This window comes from Mesocricetus auratus, unplaced genomic scaffold, assembly GCF_017639785.1.
Source record: "Mesocricetus auratus isolate SY011 unplaced genomic scaffold, BCM_Maur_2.0 Super-Scaffold_4256, whole genome shotgun sequence".
Lineage (NCBI taxonomy): Eukaryota > Metazoa > Chordata > Mammalia > Rodentia > Cricetidae > Mesocricetus > Mesocricetus auratus.
Window position 1 is genome coordinate 98,484,515 of NW_024429182.1, and position 13,018 is coordinate 98,497,532.

At 40.0% G+C, this 13,018-nt stretch overlaps 1 protein-coding gene across 2 annotated transcripts in view; it reads left to right on the plus strand.

The window, feature by feature from the left end:
• Rnf169 (ring finger protein 169) overlaps positions 1 to 13,018 on the plus strand; it is a 54,315-nt gene that overhangs the window by 23,723 nt on the left and 17,574 nt on the right. For both annotated transcript variants that reach the window (XM_021229509.2, XM_040758119.1), the window contains exons 2-3: positions 1,895 to 1,968; positions 12,750 to 12,896. In XM_021229509.2, coding sequence (XP_021085168.2) covers positions 1,895 to 1,968; positions 12,750 to 12,896 — 221 coding nt within the window. The remainder of the gene's footprint in view (positions 1 to 1,894; positions 1,969 to 12,749; positions 12,897 to 13,018) is intronic.

Sequence of the window (13,018 nt, forward strand, 5' to 3'; positions counted from 1 at the left end):
AATGTGGCTTGCTGGCTCAAGTACAGACTTACACTTAGTTAAGCTTCTGTATACAGCCTAGGACCACCTGCTTGGAGAATGGTGCCTGGGCATATTCCCACAGTGGACTGGGCCCTCCTGCATCAGTTCACATTCAAGACCATCTCCCACAGACATGCCAGGAAGACCTTTTTAAGAGGGACACCATTACAATGCTTTTTGTAGTAGGGGAGAGACATTGGCCTTCATTTTGTAAGCATTGCCCTTTAATCATTAAATAATTCTCTTTTTACTCCTGTGAAACCTTCTCTTCTATCTTTGCCATGCACCTGTGGTTCTGTGTCAAGCAGACCATTGAGACCCACAATTGCCTACCTCAGTTGTAGCATGGCTAGAATGCCTACTGTGTTGTTTCTGTGAAGGTTCCTCTGACAAATGTGTGAAGTATCTCCCCTGTAATAGATTAGCAGTATGTGCCTTTGAAGTACTTTTAAAAAAAAAAGCATTTTCTGTGATGGGTGTTTGACCTGCAGGTATTTTTGTACATAACATGTGTGTCTGGTGCCTGGAGATCTGAAGATGGCTTGGATCCCTTGGAACTAGAGTTACAGATGGCTGAACCACTAAGTAGGTTGTAGGAACTGAATCCAGGTCCTCTGGAAGAGCAGCCAATGCTCCTAACTGCTGAGCCACCTCCAGCTCCTAGAGTACTTTTTAGAAAGGAATTTTGTTATCCTTTCTCTTCAAGTGTCAGCTTTTAAATGAGCTTCTTGTAAGTGGAATGTGCTTCTGGATATGATTGAAATAGTCATCAGGTCTTGAAATGGGTAAGGCTGATAGGTTGTTTCTTTTCCAAACTGGGGGTCTAAGTGTGGTGCGGGGAGGAGGGCTTTACATCGGTTTCTAAGTGTCTTCTTTATTCCTCAGTATACTTTCTTTGGAAAATAGTTGAGACAACTGAAAAAGCAAAGGACATTTGAGGAACTTAGTTTTTCTAGAACCAACACTGGGAGGTAGCATTATCAATAAATTGTAAAATTTTACTACAGTTAGAACACTAAACATCTAGAGGATATAAGCTGTTGTCATATTTACAGAAATAAAGTGTGTACCCCTCCACCCTTTAAAAAAATAGGTTCTTGCTCTGTAGCCCAGGATATTCTTGAATTTATAGCAGCCCCTGCTTTTGGTTCCTGAGTGCTGGGATTCCAGGCATGTACCACCATGCTTGGCTCTTGCTTTTTGATAACAGTTAAGACTTACCTTTTAGGGCTGGAGAAATGGCTTAGAGGTTAAGAACACTGGCTGTTCTTCCAGAGGTCTGGCCTGCAGCCGTACATGTAGGCAGAACACTGCTAAATAAATAAATAAATAAATAAATAAATCTTTTAAAAAGACTTACCTTTTATTCCTGTTCTAAATTTTCACTTTTATTGCCATTTGCATAGCTACCATGTACTTTATGCGTCTTACAGACCTCATCTCTTTGATTTAGAAATATATACAGAAAGGAAAGAAGATAGAATTTTAGTGTTTTGTGGTTAATTAGTCAAGGGTTGAGCAGTATAATGATATTGAAAAGATAATCAGTTAGTGGAGCACCTTGAAGAACATGTTGGGAAGTAGTGACTTTGTTCTGTAGGCTCATGAATGAATATTCAAATAAAGATACTCATACTTTGACCAGGTGCCTTTGATCTCAGTACAGAGGCAGAGGCAGGCAGAGTTTAAAACCAGCTTGGTTTACGTATTGAGTTCCTGGGCAGCCAGAGCTATATACTGAGACCATGTATTACAGAACAAACAAACAAACCATAATTTTTTTATGTGATGTATAATGTGGTGGTCAGTGGTAGGACATTGTATGGTTCCTTCTTACAAAAACCTATTTAAAAGTATTTTCCTTTTCTTCTAGAGTTTGTATTCAGAGCACCAATCAAATTAAGCAAGCCTGGAGAACTTCGTGAGGAATATGAATGCCTAAGAAAGGTACAGTATACATATTAGCATGACATTTCTTAAAGTTAATTGAAATCATTGATGTTAAAGAATGCTCACTTTTGATTCATTGGGTCTTTAAAACATTACAATTAATATCCTATCTTTCTACATACCATTTTATAACAGCCCATATAGATTTAAAGCTACACTAGAAATAAACTTAGCTAAGAACCCTTTTGAATTGTTTTCACAGATGAAAGTGTAGCTTATAGGGGTTATTGCACTCTACCAAGAAAGGAGTTCTCGACACTTAGCACAACCCTTGCTAATAATTGTGTTATTTTTTTCCTTGCAAGCACTCTAGTCACTTGTAGCTACTGTTATTTTTATAGTTTTTACTTTATTAAGTACTCCAGGAGAATTGTGATGGATGCCATAGGGCATATGAAACAGTCTCTTAATTATAAAATATTTGCTACTGAGGAAGCTTTTAATTGTGTTATAATCTTTTTTTTGTTTTTTCAGTGTTGGGGATTGAGCCTAGGGCATGGTGGATGTACTCTGCCACTGAGCTCCAGCCCATAACTGTTGCTTTTTTGTTTGTTTGTTTAATTTCATACTAATTGTCTGAGGTTGGCCTATAGAAGTTTGATGTCAACCCTCTCTAGTCCTCCCCCTACACTACAACTGCTCACTTGGGCTTGTAAGTAATTAGATAATAGTTCTGCATGTGGCTATTTACTTTATAAATGTAAATGATCTACTTAATCAGAATCAGGCATTGTCAAAGACTAGAGAGGCAAGATGTAGTGATTGTTTTTCTCATGGTGATAAATTCTTGGAAGAAGTGGCTCAAGGAGGAAAGGGTTTATTTTGCCTTACAGTATGGAAGGATACAGTCACCCATGGTGGGAAGGGCATGACTGCAGTTGGCAGTGTGGTGACAGGCACAGCCCTATGGTGACAGAAGCATGGGGCAGCTGTTTGATCATACTTCTACAAGTGAGTCAGGAAGAAAGGCTGGCCAGACACTGCCATAGCTCACCTTTTCCATCTAGCCACACAGAGTCTTCAGTGTAAATGAAATGATATGTTTTTATTATTCAGATATTTATTGAGCACCTGGTATGGGTCACTGGGAATACAGTGTAGAAGAAGACACATGAGGTCCTTGTCTTCAGGGAGAGTCCTTTTTAGGGGTAAGACAAGAACTAAGCAACCATAATTTAACATAACAAAGCAGTCTGAAGTCAGAAAGCAGTGGGAGGGAACATTAGAGCAGTTTTGGAAAGTGTGGTTAGGGAAGTTACTTCAGAGGTAAATCAGGTGAAGCTTGGGAAGGAAGGCATCCTGCAGAGAGGCCTAGGGGCCAGCAGTTTGGCTTGATCAGTGCTCAAGGATTCCAGTGTGTCTGAAGCATACAAACATGAGCAGGGTGAAAGCAGGTGAAGGGTTATAGGAAATAAGCTGAGAGATGTTGCAGGGCTAAGTCAAAAAAAATGTAGTTAACCTGGTAAAGAGCCTAACAGGATATGAGCAATGTGATCTTATACATGTTTTTAAAGCGTCTCTGGTTACTGTGTTGGAAGAGGAATGGACAAGTCAGGAATTGTATTTATTGTAAATAGTAGAAACTCTAAAATAATAACTCAAAGTAGGTAAGAATAATTTTTTCTTTTGTTCTTGCCATAAAAATAAAGAAAATGACTGTGAGTTGATGTATGTTAACTATTTTACTATCTATGCGTATCTGATGATATCATGCTACACACTTTAAATACACAACTATTTTAAAGACTGTAATAAGACTTCTGTTACCCTCAGGTAACACAAACATGGGAGCAGGTAGTTCAGGGCAGAGCACAGCAGCACTATGACTCAGAGCTGTGAATTACTTTGTTTTTCTGTTTATTTATCTCCAGGAGTACTATTTTCCTTGTGTCTATTGGGTGGATTAGATCCTTTGAAAGAGTTTTCCCTGACTCATCAGAATTTTAAATCCTAATGTCACAAATCCCTGTTGCTAGGGAGCCTGGGAAGGATAGCATTTTAGCAGGTGAACTAACTTGCTGAGTAAAATCAGGATTTCTTTAGTAAGAAAAGAGAACATGGATACTGGCTGAGAACTTGCAGTATCTGCCTCACACAATAGAAATAATACCAATTAATACTTTTTGTTGTAAGCAATATTAAGTTAAACCACAGTTATTAAAGTTTTGCTAAAAGTTTGGTAGAAAGGGTACAGTAGATTAGAGGATGTATACAAGGACATTATTAGAGTTACATGCTGTTGTTTTGGTTTTGAAATATAAGTCTTACTGTGTAGCCCAGGCTGGGCTTGTACCCAGTCCTTCAGCCACCCAAAATGGTAAAATTATCCGTATGTGTGTGGCACTGTGCCCACTAGTTACTAAGGCTTTGAGTCGTGGATCTAGGTCTATTAAAGAAGGGAACTGTCAGAACTTCAGAAGTTAAGGTCACTAGTATTAAAAAAAAAAAAAAGGTCACTAGTATAGGAGTAAAGTTGATAAGCTAGGAGGCGGTGGTCTAAATGTGAAAGGCTTAAAGGGAAAGTGATTTCAGGCAGTGCTCTCTCTCTCTCTCTCTCTCTCTCTCTCTCTCTCTCTCTCTCTCTCTCTCTCTCTCTGTGTGTGTGTGTGTGTGTGTTATATAAAAAATATGTGTTTGTACGTATGTATGGGTATGTGCACGTGAATGTAGGTGCCTGCAGAGACCAGAGATCAGAGGCATCCTAGCTCCTGTTGCAGGGTTACAGATAGTTGTGAGCCTTTTGACGTGGGTTCTGGGAACTTAACTTGGGTCCTCTGCAAGAGCAATAAGTGCTTTCAACTATTGACCTAACTCTCTGGTCTCTGAAGCTATATTTTCTTTTTCTTACTTAAATTAGAAACAAGCTTGTTTTAAAGGTCAATCCCAGTTCCCTCTCCCTCCCCTCTTCCCTTGCCCCCCACCAACCCTTTATCCCATCCCCTTTCTGCTCCCCAGGGAGGGTAAGGCCTTCCATGGGGGATCCTCAAAATCTCTCACATCATTTGGAGCAGAGACTAGACCCCTCCCGTATGTGTCTAGGCTGAGAGAGTATCTCTCTATGTGGAATGAGCTCCCAAAGTCCATTCTTATACTAGGGATAAATACTGATCCACTATCAGAGGCCCCATAGATTGCCCAGGCCTCCTAACTAACACCCACGTTCAGGGGGTCTGAAATAGTCCTATGCTGGTTTCTCAGCTATCAGTCTGGATCCATGAGCTCCCCGTTGTTCAGGTCTGTTTCTGTGGGTTCCTCCAGCCTGGTCTTGACCCCTTTGTTCATCACTCCTCCCTCTCTGAAACTGGAGTCCAGGAGTTTGGCTCCGTGTTTAGCTGTGAGTGTCTGCTTCTGCTTCCATCAGCTACTGAATGAAGGCTCTAGAATGGCATATAAAGTAGTTATCAGTCTCATTACCGTGGAAGGACATTTAAGGTAGTCTCTCCACTATTGCTTAGATTGTTAGTTGGGATCATCCTTGTAGATCTCTGGACATTTTCCTAGTGCCAGATTTCTTTTTTTCTTTTCTTTTCTTTTTTTTTCCTTTTTTTTCTTTTTTGGTTTTACGAGACAGGGTTTCTCTGTATTGTTTTGGAGGCTGTCGGACCAGCCCGACCTTGAACTCACAGAGATCCGCCTGCCTCTGCCTCCCGAGTGCTGGGAGGCGTGCACCACCACCGCCCGGCTGCCAGATTTCTTTTTAAACCTGTAATAGCTCCTTCTATGACGGTATCTCTTTTCTTGCTTTCCTCTATTCTTCCCCTGACTCCATCTTCCTGTTCCCTCATGTCCTCTTCTCCCCTTCTCTTTCTCCTAACTCCTTTTCCCCTCACCCCATGCTCCCAATTAGCTCAGGAGATCTTGTCCCTTTCCCCTTCTCCAGGGACCATGCATGTCTCTCTTAGGGTCCTCCTTGTTTCCTAGCTTCTCTGGCAGTGTGGATTGCAGACTGGTAATCCTCTGCCCTATGTATAAAATCCATATATGAGTGAGTACATACCATGTTTCTCTTTTTGTGACTGGGTTGCCTCACTCAGGATGGTTTCTTCTACTTCCATCCATTTGCCTGCAAATTTCAACATTCCATTGTTTTTTTCTGCTGAGTAATACTCCATTGTGTAAATGTACCACATTTTCTCTATCCACTCTTCAGTAGGGGCATCTAGGTTGCTTTCAGGTTCTGGCTATTACAAATAATGAAGTTATATTTTTTAAAATCCCTTTCACTATCTTTCTGCTTTAAACTATAAAATAGAATCTATTTTTTCTAAAAATTGAACATTTCACTCAATCTATTCAGCTATATGTATGTTGTACCATAACCTAGATTTAAACTAGTTTTTTCCTTATTTGTTTTCTGTTTGCTTATTTTAGAAAATACTTCCAGTAACCTAGGGAATGTAAAACATGTCCTGTCATATCACAGAAGCAGCAGCTTGGTGGCCTATTTTAAAATGTTTTTCCTGTGATGTTTTTAAGTACAAGTGTTTGTTCAATTGTTGATTATCTAACCCTAACCCTCTTCTTTATGAACAGTGATTTATGTAACCATGTCCTCGACTTGTGATATGACTGCATGTATTTTAAGATTTCTAGGTTGTTATGCCTATTCTATCTGCTATGTTTTCCTCTAGAGCAATATATACTGTTTGAGAAAATGCCCATTTCTGACATGTGCCGGTGTTCTTTCTAGAGACAAAGAAATAGTATAGGGTTTCATTACCTAAGAACAGGCAAATGCCTGGTACCAGAGAGCATACTTTAATTCTCACTACAGGAGGGAAGACTGAAGAGCAGTAGTTCAGGTTGTAGTCCTCTGTTGCTGTTTGCAACAGCTTTTTCAAGTAATGTACTTTTAGGAGGAAATAACACACGTAAGAAATTCAGAGCATGATCAAATTTAAAGTAGCAAGTTATTCAGGTTATTTATGAAATGTGATATTTTGCCTTGCTACTTTTATATTTATGAGATAGGATCAATACTTATAAGATTACTATATTAATATAATTGTTTTTATGGCTTAGAGAATAATTTAAATAAAATCATCTCTATTACTTGCAAACCAAACAAAAGAATCATCTATCTATAACTAGTCTCTAGTATAAATAAAATACTTTGTTAAAATATCTGATTAATTAGGCTTTGTAGTTTGAATGAAAATGGCTCCTGACTTATATAGGGATTGGCACTATTGGGAAGTGTGGTGTTACTGGAGGGAACTGTGTCACTAGGGGTGGGTTTTGAGGTCTCAGAAGTTCAATCCGGGCCTAGTGTGTCTCAGTCTCTTCCTGTTGCCTGTGGATCCAGATGTAGAACTCTTAGCTCCTTCTCCAGCTCCATGTCTGCCAGCATGCTACTATGCATCTCACCAGGACAATAATGGACTAAATCTCTGAACTGTAAGCCAACCCCAGTTAAATGGTTTTTTTTTTTTTTTTTAATGAGAGTTGCTGTGGTCATGGTGTCTCTTCACAGCAATAAAACCCTAACTAAGACGGAAATTGGTACCAGGGACTGGGGTATTGCTGTGATAGGCCTGACCATGATTTTGTTTGGAGGAATTGGGACTTTGGGCTAGGAAAGTATTTAAACATTTTAAGTGGGGCTTAATGGACCATCCTAGTAGGAACATGGAAGACAGTGGTGCTCAGGATGGCTTGAACTATGGGGGCTCAGAGAAGACTATTAGTATGCAGCCTAGAGAACCCTGACTGCTTTCTGCCCTTGTCCAAAAAAATCTGCCTGAGGCTAGTTGAAGAGTTGTGGATTAACAGTTTTGGCATAGGGCATTTCAAAACAACCTAGCATTGACTGTGTTTCTTGGCTATTAGTGGCCAGTCTTATGTAGATCTATAATGAAAAGAAGCAAACTAGCAAGGAAAAATATAAAATAGAGAGTTTGAGGAGAAAAGGAGCACCAGGAAAAAGTTTAAAGAAAATCCTGATGAGACTTCACTCAACTAAGATTATAATTTGTGAAAAGGAATTAAAGAAAATCTTAGGGTCAGGCATGGTGATATATGCCTTTAATCCCAGGACTCAGGAGACAGAGGCAAGCAGATCTCTAAGTTAAGACCAGTGTAGTCTACAGTTTAAATTTCCAGACAGCCAAGCTTAGGCAGTGAAAGAACCATCGAAAGTAGAAAGCTGGTGAAGATGTAATTGAACAAGGAGGCCATGTTCCAGCCCCAGCAAGCAGCAGAACTTGGCAGCTGAGGCCATGTGTTTTTGGCTTTAGAATCAAGGTTGAAAGAAAGGAATTATGGAATCTCCCTCCACAACTAAGACAAGCCACTGAAGCCAGGCATGTGTCATGGGTGTCTCTGCATGTAGGCTTAGAGAGGCCATTGTGAAGATGAAGCCTGGGATTGCCTTAGAAACTCCAAAATGTTGAAGATGCCAGAGCCGTGGGGGTATTTGCCAAGGAGAGCTGCTAACAGGGTGTGGAACCAGTCCAAGAGAGAATTGTGTTGCAGTTAACACAACTGAAAAGAGTTGGAAAACTGAAGAGGGTTTTGACATCAGACATGGAATTGCAGAGTTTGGAGTTTGCCCAGCAGGTTTTCAATCTTGCTTTGGCCCAGTATTTCCTTGCTGTGCTCCCTCTCCTCCCTTTTGGAATGGTAATATATATCCTGTTCCATTGTATGTTGGAAGTATGTGATCTGCTTTTTCATTTTGATTTTACAGGGCTTACAATAAGAGATTGCATGAGTCCCAGAAGAGACTTTGAATTTTGTACTTTTTAACAATGTTGAGACTACTATAGACTGTAGAGACTGTTAAAGTTGTACTAAATGCATTTTGCATTATGATATAGCTATTGGCCTATGGGGGCCAGGGAGTGGAAAGTTTCCATTGAATGAAAATTGCCCTATAGGCTCATAATTCTCTGTTAATTCTTTGGGAATTTCACATCATGTACCTCAATCTTGCTCACCTCCAAGTCCCTCCATATCCCTCATCTTTGCAGCATGACTCCCCAAAATTAATTTAAAACAAAACAAAGCAAACCACCTTGATCTTCCATCTTTCCAATACCTCTTCATTCATCCTAGAGGCATTGGGAGCTGCAGTATGTCACACAGTATACCCTTTTGTCCAGCCATCCCCACCCACAAATGTTTATTGCAATGAGTCATTGATCTGTTTCAAGGCCTCTGGCATACCATCTCCTCACCGAAACTCCTCTCAGATATCCTGCTGTTGCCTTGAGTTATGGAGATCCTGCGGTTATCATTCCACAGGACCATTTCCTCCACATACTCCAGCTGGTCATAGATGGGGTAGATGTTATGGTAGCTTAATCCAAGGCCCAGGATGTGGGTCTGGGTAACTGAGCTGGTTGGTCCCAGCTACTGTGACCACCACCCTCAGGCTAGGGGCAGAGCTGAGCTGAGCCATCTTTATAGCCCTTTTAAAACAGTCTTGGGACTCTGAGGGAATTGAACACTAGATAATATAGTTATGGTTTTCATTGTTTATCAGATGCAGAAAAGAAACACACTAAGATGTGTTAAGTGTAAAAGGTTTGAAAGACATTAAAAGATAATTTGATAGTACAAATTAGAATAGAAAGTAAATTAGATACAAGACTTTGAACTCATCAAGAAAGAATAGATAATGAAGACTAGTCTAATCGACTAGATATTGTTGATGTACTTATTGCCTATATATATAGTTATTATGAATATTGTATATAGTTTTCTTATATTGGTTATAACCTTTTTCATTTTTAGACAAAAAGGGGGATATGTGGTGATATCTTGCTTGTACAAATAAAGGCTGTCTGAAGATCAGAGAATGGAGCTTGCCATTAGCTAACCATAGAGGTCTGGAGGTCTGTACAGACAGACAGGAAGTGAGATGCCTGGGTGGAGACAGGAAGTATGATGGCTGGGCGGAGAGTGGATATAAGTGGGACAAAACAGGAACACGCTCTTTTCTGCTGGCAAGCAAATGAGGTAAAGGTGGCTGTGGCTTGTTCTGTCACCTCTCTGATCTCTTAGCATTTTCCTCTATATCTGACCCTAGATTTTTACTATTTAGACCAACAGAACTCTATTTACGAAAAGGCAAAACAAAGATTAGGAGGAAATAATTTCAAAATGTGTATCAAACAGTGAACTTGTATCCAGGATATGTCAGAAGTTCTTTTACATGCTAATAAGATAATAAGTAAATAAATAAAATTATAAAAGGGCAAAAGGTTTGAACAGTCATTTCACAAAATAACATAGCCTATTAAGGACATGAAAAGACAGTGTAATTAACCATCAGGGAAATACTAACTAAAACCACAGAGATAGCACCTTATATTCCCCTTCCATGGCTGAAAAGACCAAATATAAGAAAGAATGGGACTATCTGGAAGAGCTGAAACTTCATGCCATGCAGGTGGAACTTTACAGTGATGTACCCACCATGGAAAGCATTTTAGCAGTAGCTTTTGTATTTCAACCTGCACTTTCTAATACTGAGTAAAATTTAAAAGTGGGGTATGTTCATGCGGTGAAATAGGTCTTACTAATATAAAGGAATATCGACCAACAAACTCAGTTATATGAATAAATTTCAAAAAGCAAACTGAACAACTGACATAGAGAATTTAGGGCTCTGTGAATGTGGAAGCCAGAGGTTAACCATGGGGTTATTCTTTAAGTGTTGTCTACCTTGTTTGGATACAGGGTCTCTCTCTGGAACCTAGGTCTCACCAGTTAGATGAGGCAGGCTGGCCAACAAGCCCCAAGGAATCCTTCTGTCTCTGCCCCTCTAGTTCTGAGATTACAAACATAGACCAAGGTATCTGACCTTTTACAAGAGCTGTAGAACATAGGTCCTCATGTTTGCATGACAGGTGCCTTCCTGACTGAGCTGTCTTTCTGTCCTTAAGTGGCATAATCTTATAATCACCAAAACTAGTCTATAGTAGTAGTAGTAATCCGGTTAATGATTTCCCAGAAATGAAGGGGTAGGAGATTACTGATGAGTCTTGGTCATTTGAATGTTTGGTTCCTAATTGGTACTGTTTGGGGAAGCTTAGGAGGTGTAGCATTGCTGGAAGGAGTATGTCACTAGGGCAGGGTTTGAGGCTCAAAAGCCTGGTGCCTTTCCTTTGCTCTACTTCCTGATGGTTCAAGATGACCTGCAGTTGTCATGCCTCTGTTCTGCCGTCGTGGACCACCACTCTCTAACCACTAGCTTAAATGAACTCTTCTTAAGTATCTTGGTCATGGTATTTTATCGTAGCAACAGAAAAGTAACTAATACACATGTTAAGATGGCGAGTATGCTAGCATAGCACATCTCTCTTCTCATTATGAAGTCACTAATGTGATCAGGAGGACCCCACCCTCATGACTGCAGCAAATCCTAATCTCTCAGAGCCCTGTCTTCCAATTCTGTTAACATGCAAATATGAGGGTTACATTTTCAACACATGAACTTTTGGTGAACACCTTTAAGTTATAACACAGAGACATATGTGTAGATACATGTAATTTACCCTGGCAATCCTCATTTCCAAAGACTATAGATAACTCTTATTAGCAGGGCAAAGATGTGAATACCCAGGCCAAGAAGCAGATGTACAAGTAGTGAGCTTGGAAAGATACTCTGCAGGGCTGTTATCAGAGGAATGCAGATTAGAGTCATAATGCAGTACCAACCCACAGGATGGCAAAAATAGAGCACTGGGTGGTGGAGAATCTGGGAGCTACTGTTGTCCTCCCACACTGAGGGGCTGCAGGTGGGAGTGTAGTTTGATAACCAACTTGAAAAACTGGCAGCATGCCGATATCTTATGACTCAGAGTTTCTCTAGATACTATTCTGTGGTATGCACATACCTGGGGAAGTGGTCAAGAATATAGCTTATTTCTAAATAGTCACAGACTAGAATGTTTCTCTAGGTATCTATGAATAGTTAAATGGTTTTAAAACTAAACAATAGAATACAAAAAGAAAATGAGAAGGAACACACAGAGATAAGTATCACAGAGCAATCAATGAGGGATAACAGTCAAAAAGCATAAAACTCCATGTATGTACAATTCAAAACTAGATCAAGTATAATGACACATGCCTATACTCCCAGCATTTGAGAAACTGAGGCAGTAGGCTGGAGAGTTCAAGGCCATTTGGGCTCTAAAGTAACATGCTGCCCCCACCCCCAACAAGCAGGTAAAATGATTTTTGATAGAACCAAACAGGATTGGCAAAAAAAAAAAAAGTCAGTGAAATAGCTCCTAATGATATTCTGCTATACTTATATCAGTGCCTACCCAGTTGTCATCATAGAAGCATCATCCAGCAACTGATGAAAACATGCAGAGACCCAGACATTAGGTAGAGCCAGGAGAGCCCCACAGGAGAGAGGGAGGAAGGATTGTAGGAGATAGAGGGGTTGAGGACACCTTGAGAACACAGCCACAGAATCAACTAAGCAAAGCTCATAGGGACTCACAAAGACTGAAGTGACAATCGTGGACTCTATGGATCTGAGTTAGGTCTGCTGCATATACATTACACAATTATTAATATTTATTATATATATATTTACTTATATACAAAATTTATTGGGAAAATAATAATGCAGAGCAATTCAGTCTTCATGAAGTATGTTTAGCTAGAGCCAAGTAAAAACAGATTTATGTGAAAATTGGAGTGACCATGTCTAATGAGAGTCACTATGGAGGCTGCCACTTGTCTAGTCTGTAAAGAAGTTTTAAGTCTGAGATTTCCTAAAACTCCATTGTTTCTCTGTGATTTATATTTTTCAGCTGAGAGAAGAGAAGTTACAAGAAGAAAACACTTGTGAAGATCAGACCCACAAGATACTGCAGGAGGATTCAGAAATGGGGAAAAGGAAAACAGATGAACAGAAAAAAAGAGATGAGCCAGCAGTGTTGAGAACAAGTCTGGAGCAGGTTAGTTGTAATCCAGATGGACTGTGCTCAGTCTGGCCGTTCAGCCAGGGACGTGGGTCTGAGAGCTCTGTGTTGGTGAGCCATGGCACAGCCTAAGATTAGGGAAGTGCTTTCTGTCCAGA